Source organism: Oncorhynchus clarkii, chromosome 32 (assembly GCF_045791955.1).
Source record: "Oncorhynchus clarkii lewisi isolate Uvic-CL-2024 chromosome 32, UVic_Ocla_1.0, whole genome shotgun sequence".
NCBI classification, from domain to species: Eukaryota; Metazoa; Chordata; class Actinopteri; order Salmoniformes; family Salmonidae; genus Oncorhynchus; species Oncorhynchus clarkii.
Window position 1 is genome coordinate 3,346,606 of NC_092178.1, and position 7,193 is coordinate 3,353,798.

General features: G+C 46.6%; 1 protein-coding gene across 1 annotated transcript in view; it reads right to left on the minus strand.

Moving 5' to 3' along the window:
* Window positions 1-7,193, minus strand: part of LOC139391626 (CUB and Sushi multiple domains 2) — a 772,990-nt gene that overhangs the window by 333,999 nt on the left and 431,798 nt on the right. The window contains exons 14-15 of the mRNA XM_071139005.1: window positions 2,002-2,192; window positions 931-1,066 (exon numbers count right to left, since the gene is read on the minus strand). Of these exons, the coding sequence (XP_070995106.1) occupies window positions 931-1,066; window positions 2,002-2,192 (327 nt within the window). The remainder of the gene's footprint in view (window positions 1-930; window positions 1,067-2,001; window positions 2,193-7,193) is intronic.

Consider the following 7,193-nt stretch of genomic DNA (forward strand, 5'->3'; position numbering starts at 1 on the left):
ACAACGGCAGTCAAGCACCCAAGCTAATGTTGGCTAGCTTGCTCAAGACACAAATGAGACCACTCTGACCACACTTTTTGGCCAACGTTTACTGACACCGGCCATATTCAACATGTGATGAGCGCTCATAAATTCATTATTCTGCACTCTGGTACAATCAGAAGAGAGTGCTCTGAAATTGGAGTCGATAGCCAGAGCGAATTTACGAAAGCACCAGAATGTCCATAGAGACGCACAATAATAATAATCAAGTCAATAAACGTTGTGTAGTTAGTTTGAGATGCCTACAGTTAATATACTGGCAAGTTTGATGTATAAGTAGCCAACTAACATTAGGTAGCTAGCTAGCAACATACTGCTGTAATGATATGCTAGGTTGTTCGTAAGGACAGCGTAGCTAACAAATTGTCAGCCAACATGTAAGGTAACTTACTTAAAAAGTTGTTACTTTATTACATTGCTCAACATTTTCTTAACTTTTCTTGTCATAATTAGTTAAAGCAATGAATTTCGATCTCGTTGGACTTCAGCTGCATATTTTCCGCCATTTTCTTAAAATCTGAAAATGATGTGAAGCCACGCCCATTTCCTGAAGAATTGCATTATTGTCCCTAAAGGAAATAATGTCCTCTGCATATATACTTCCTTTTTTTTTTGAGAATTTAGTATGACATCCGGCAACTTTTGGCATGCTAACAATATCGATATCAATAAGCAAACTATATACTCAATTCACGTCACAAATAGTGCAGTTAATGTGAGTATTCGAAAACAGCTAAGAGCTCTATGACAAAACATAGACAAAAAGTACTTCCCTGATAGACAATGTGGTGCTATTTTAACTATAAATACATCACAGTAGTATCATTCCTCCCCCGCTTGCCCACCCCTCCCTATCACACACAGACCCCCCCCCCTCCACCCACTTACTGGTGAAGGTGATGTTGAACCCTCGTTCTGTGTAGGTGTGGTCAGTCAGGAACTCTAGGCGTGCCACGTGGGCACTGGTGGTGATGGGAGCTGGCAGCACGTCACCAGAGAACGTACCCAGGATGGGAGACTCAGCCTGGGGTAGAGAGAGAGAGAGAGAGAGAGAGAGAGAGAGAGAGAGAGAATTAGATATGAGTGAAGATATGAAATAATAACACCAATCAAACATTTGATTGAAATAATTATCTTTTACCTTTATTTTACTAGGCAAGTCAGTTAAGAACACATTCTTATTTTCAATGACGGCCTAGGAACTGTGGGTTAACTGCCTGTTCAGGGGCAGAACGACAGATTTTTACCTTTGTCAGCTCAGGGATTCAATCTTGTGACCTTTCGGTTCACTAGTCCAATGTCCTAACCACTAGGCTACCTGCACCCCTCTAACCACTAGGCTACCTGCCCCCCTCTAACCACTAGGCTACCTGCCCCCCTCTAACCACTAGGCTACCTGCCCCCCTCTAACCTCTGGGCTACCTGCCCCCCTCTAACCACTAGGCTACCTGCCCCCATCTAACCATGAGGCTACCTGCCCCCCTCTAACCACTAGGCTACCTGCCCCCTTGTAACCACTAGGCTACCTGCCAAGCCCCTCTAACCACTAGGCTACCTGCCAAGCCCCTCTAACCACTAGGCTACCTGCCAAGCCCCTCTAACCACTAGGCTACCTGCCCCCATCTAACCACTAGGCTACCTGCCCCCCTCTAACCACTAGGCTACCTGCCCCCCTCTAACCACTAGGCTACCTGCCCCCCTCTAACCACTAGGCTACCTGCCCCCCTGTAACCACTAGGCTACCTGCCAAGCCCCTCTAACCACTAGGCTACCTGCCCCCCTCTAACCACTAGGCTACCTGCCCCCCTCTAACCACTAGGCTACCTGACAAGCCCCTCTAACCACTAGGCTACCTGCCCCCCTCTAACCACTAGGCTACCTGCCCCCCTCTAACCACTAGGCTACCTGAATGCTCTGAATGATTAATCGACTGATCGATCGATTGAAACATAACCATACCTTGCCACCGTCTTTGACGCTGAGGAAGTCAAACTGCTTCTCCATGCTGAGGTCATTGAAGGCCAGGTTAATCCTACTCTCTGGCTTGGTGATGATGAGCCACACACAGTGCATATTGTTTCCATATTCCTGGGGGTAGTTTGGGGACAGCAGCACCCCAGAGGGGGTTGTGAAGTTGAAGAAGCACGAGACTGGAGGAAGGGAGAGTGGGGATGAGGGAGGGGGGGGGGATAGGGAGGTGAAGAGAGAGAGAGAGAGTTAGATCAAATTAAATTGTATTAGTCACACGTCACCTTACAGTGAAATACTTACTTACGAGCCCTTAACCAACAATGCAGTAAAAAATAATAATAATACGGATAAGAATAAGAAAAAAAAGTAACAAGTAATTAAAGAGCAGCTGTAAAATAACAATGTAGAGGCTATATACAGGGTATTACGGTACAGAGTCAATGTGGAGGCTATATACAGGGTATTACGGTACAGAGTCAATGTGGAGGCTATATACAGGGGTACCGGTACAGAGTCAATGTGGAGGCTATATACAGGGTATTACGGTACAGAGTCAATGTGGAGGCTATATACAGGGGGGTACTGGTACAGAGTCAATGTGGAGACTATATACAGGGTATTACGGTACAGAGTCAATGTGGAGGCTATATACAGGGTATTACGGTACAGAGTCAATGTGGAGGCTATATACAGGGTGTTATGGTACAGAGTCAATGTGGAGGCTATATACAGGGGGTACCGGTACAGAGTCAATGTGGAGGCTATTTACAGGGTGTTACGGTACAGAGTCATTGTGGAGGCTATATACAGGGTGTTACGGTACAGAGTCAATGCCTACTTCCGGCGCCGACAGAGATGGCCGCCTCGCTTCGCGTTCCTAGGAAACTATGCAGTTTTTTGTTTTTTTACGTGTTATTTCTTACATTAGTACCCCAGGTCATCTTAGGTTTCATCACATACAGTCGAGAAGAACTACTGAATATAAGATCAGCGTCAACTCACCATCAGTACGACCAAGAATACGCTTTTCGCGACGCGGATCCTGTGCTCTGCCTTACAAACAGGACAACGGAGTGGATCCCATGCAGCGACCCAAAAAAACGACTCCGAAAAAGAGGGAAACGAGGCGGTCTTCTGGTCAGACTCCGGAGACGAGCACACCGTGCACCATTCCCTAGCATTCTTCTTGCCAATGTCCAGTCTCTTGACAACAAGGTTGATGAAATCCGAGCAAGGGTAGCATTCCAGAGGGACATCAGAGACTGTAACGTTCTTTGCTTCACGGAAACGTGGCTTACTGGAGAGACGCTATCCGAAGCGGTGCAGCCAACAGGTTTCTCCACGCATCGCGCAGACAGGAAAAAACATCTTTCTGGTAAAAAGAGGGGCGGGGGCGTATGCCTTATGACTAACGTGACATGGTGCGATGAAAGAAACATACAGGAACTCAAATCCTTCTGTTCACCTGATTTAGAATTCCTCACAATCAAATGTAGACCGCATTATCTACCAAGAGAATTCTCTTCGATTATAATCACAGCCGTATATATCCCCCCCAAGCAGACACATCGATGGCTCTGAACGAACTTTATTTAACTCTCTGCAAACTGGAAACAATTTATCCGGAGGCTGCATTCATTGTAGCTGGGGATTTTAACAAGGCTAATCTGAAAACAAGACTCCCCAAATTTTATCAGCATATCGATTGCGCAACCAGGGGTGGAAAGACCTTGGATCATTGTTACTCTAACTTCCGCGACGCATATAAGGCCCTGCCCCGCCCCCCTTTCGGAAAAGCTGACCACGACTCCATTCTGTTGATCCCTGCCTACAGACAGAAACTAAAACAAGAGGCTCCCACGCTGAGGTCTGTCCAACGCTGGTCCGACCAAGCTGACTCCACACTCCAAGACTGCTTCCATCACGTGGACTGGGACATGTTTCGTATTGCGTCAGACAACAACATTGACGAATACGCTGATTCGGTGTGCGAGTTCATTAGAACGTGCGTTGAAGATGTCGTTCCCATAGCAACGATTAAAACATTCCCTAACCAGAAACCGTGGATTGATGGCAGCATTCGTGTGAAACTGAAAGCGCGAACCACTGCTTTTAATCAGAGCAAGGTGTCTGGTAACATGACCGAATACAAACAGTGCAGCTATTCCCTCCGCAAGGCTATCAAACAAGCTAAGCGTCAGTACAGAGACAAAGTAGAATCTCAATTCAACGGCTCAGACACAAGAGGCATGTGGCAGGGTCTACAGTCAATCACGGACTACAGGAAGAAATCCAGCCCAGTCACGGACCAGGATGTCCTGCTCCCAGGCAGACTAAATAACTTTTTTGCCCACTTTGAGGACAATACAGTGCCACTGACACGGCCTGCAACGAAAACTTGCGGTCTCTCCTTCACTGCAGCCGAGGTGAGTAAGACATTTAAACGTGTTAACCCTCGCAAGGCTGCAGGCCCAGACGGCATCCCCAGCCGCGCCCTCAGAGCATGCGCAGACCAGCTGGCCGGTGTGTTTACGGACATATTCAATCAATCCCTATACCAGTCTGCTGTTCCCACATGCTTCAAGAGGGCCACCATTGTTCCTGTTCCCAAGAAAGCTAAGGTAACTGAGCTAAACGACTACCGCCCCGTAGCACTCACTTCCGTCATCATGAAGTGCTTTGAGAGACTAGTCAAGGACCATATCACCTCCACCCTACCTGACACCCTAGACCCACTCCAATTTGCTTACCGCCCAAATAGGTCCACAGACGATGCAATCTCAACCACACTGCACACTGCCCTAACCCATCTGGACAAGAGGAATACCTATGTGAGAATGCTGTTCGTTGACTACAGCTCGGCATTCAACACCATAGTACCCTCCAAGCTCGTCATCAAGCTCGAGACCCTGGGTCTCGACCCCGCCCTGTGCAACTGGGTACTGGACTTCCTGACGGGCCGCCCCCAGGTGGTGAGGGTAGGCAACAACATCTCCTCCCCGCTGATCCTCAACACTGGGGCCCCACAAGGGTGCGTTCTGAGCCCTCTCCTGTACTCCCTGTTCACCCACGACTGCGTGGCCACGCACGCCTCCAACTCAATCATCAAGTTTGCGGACGACACAACAGTGGTAGGCTTGATTACCAACAACGACGAGACGGCCTACAGGGAGGAGGTGAGGGCCCTCGGAGTGTGGTGTCAGGAAAATAACCTCACACTCAACGTCAACAAAACTAAGGAGATGATTGTGGACTTCAGGAAACAGCAGAGGGAACACCCCCCTATCCACATCCATGGAACAGTAGTGGAGAGGGTAGCAAGTTTTAAGTTCCTCGGCATACACATCACAGACAAACTGAATTGGTCCACTCACACAGACAGCATTGTGAAGAAGGCGCAGCAGCGCCTCTTCAAACTCAGGAGGCTGAAGAAATTCGGCTTGTCACCAAAAGCACTCACAAACTTCTACAGATGCACAATCGAGAGCATCCTGGCGGGCTGTATCACCGCCTGGTACGGCAACTGCTCCGCCCTCAACCGTAAGGCTCTCCAGAGGGTAGTGAGGTCTGCACAACGCATCACCGGGGGCAAACTACCTGCCCTCCAGGACACCTACACCACCCGATGTCACAGGAAGGCCATAAAGATCATCAAGGACATCAACCACCCGAGCCACTGCCTGTTCACCCCGCTATCATCCAGAAGGCGAGGTCAGTACAGGTGCATCAAAGCTGGGACCGAGAGACTGAAAAACAGCTTCTATCTCAAGGCTATCAGACTGTTAAACAGCCACCACTAACATTGAGTGGCTGCTGCCAACACACTGACACTGACTCAACTCCAGCCACTTTAATAATGGGAATTGATGGGAAATGATGTAAATATATCACTAGCCACTTTAAACAATGCTACCTTATATAATGTTACTTACCCTACATTATTCATCTCATATGCATACGTATATACTGTACTCATCGACTGTATCCTTATGTAATACATGTATCACTAGCCACTTTAACTATGCCACTTTGTTTACATTACTCATCTCATATGTATATACTGTACTCGATACCATCTACTGTATCTTGACTATGCTGCTCTGTACCATCACTCATTCATATATCCTTATGTACATATTCTTTATCCCCTCACACTGTGTACAAGACAGTAGTTTTGGAATTGTTAGTTAGATTACTTGTTGGTTATTACTGCATTGTCGGAACTAGAAGCACAAGCATTTTGCTACACTCGCATTAACATCTGCTAACCATGTGTATGTGACAAATAAAATTTGATTTGATTTGATGTGGAGGCTATATACAGGGTATTACGGTACAGAGTCAATGTGGAGGCTATATACAGGGGGTACCGGTACAGAGTCCGTGTGGAGGCTATATACAGGGTGTACCGGTACAGAGTCAATGTGGAGGCTATATACAGGGTATTACGGTACAGAGTCAATGTGGAGGCTATATACAGGGGGTACCGGTACAGAGTCAGTGTGGAGGCTATATACAGGGTGTACCGGTACAGAGTCAATTTGGAGGCTATATACAGGGGGTACCGGTACAGAGTCAATGTGGAGTTTATATACAGGGTGTACTGGTACAGAGTCAATGTGGAGGCTATATACAGGGTGTACCGGTACAGAGTCAATGTGCAGGGGGCACCGGTTAGTGGAGGTAATATGTGTAATATGTACATGTAGGTAGAGTTATTAAAGTGACAATGATAATGGCAGTTAGGACAGGGGAGGGGAATAAAGAGTTAGAGATAAGCAATAAAGCTGCTTTAAAGTCACCCCCAAAAAAGGTTATAGATATGACTTGATAGGAAGTCCAAGAAGCGGCTGTTCTATATGCACTATTTCTATGTTTCCTGCTCTTAAGTTTAATTTCTAGAGATGCTACTGTCTAGAGATGCTACTGTCCAGAGATGCTACTGTCTAGAGATGCTACTGTCTAGAGATCCTACTGTTTTTGTCTTACACATTATCTTATAATAATGAAGTATAATTTCTACGTATTTTTCTCTCGGTTTTGTACACCAGCTTCCTACCCCTGAAAATACAATATTTTTTGCTTATGGTTCAATGATTCTCCAGACTATACTTGCTTGTTTTGACACATGAACTGAACTGATGTTAACTATTCATTTTTTTTAAATTGCCACCAGGAAA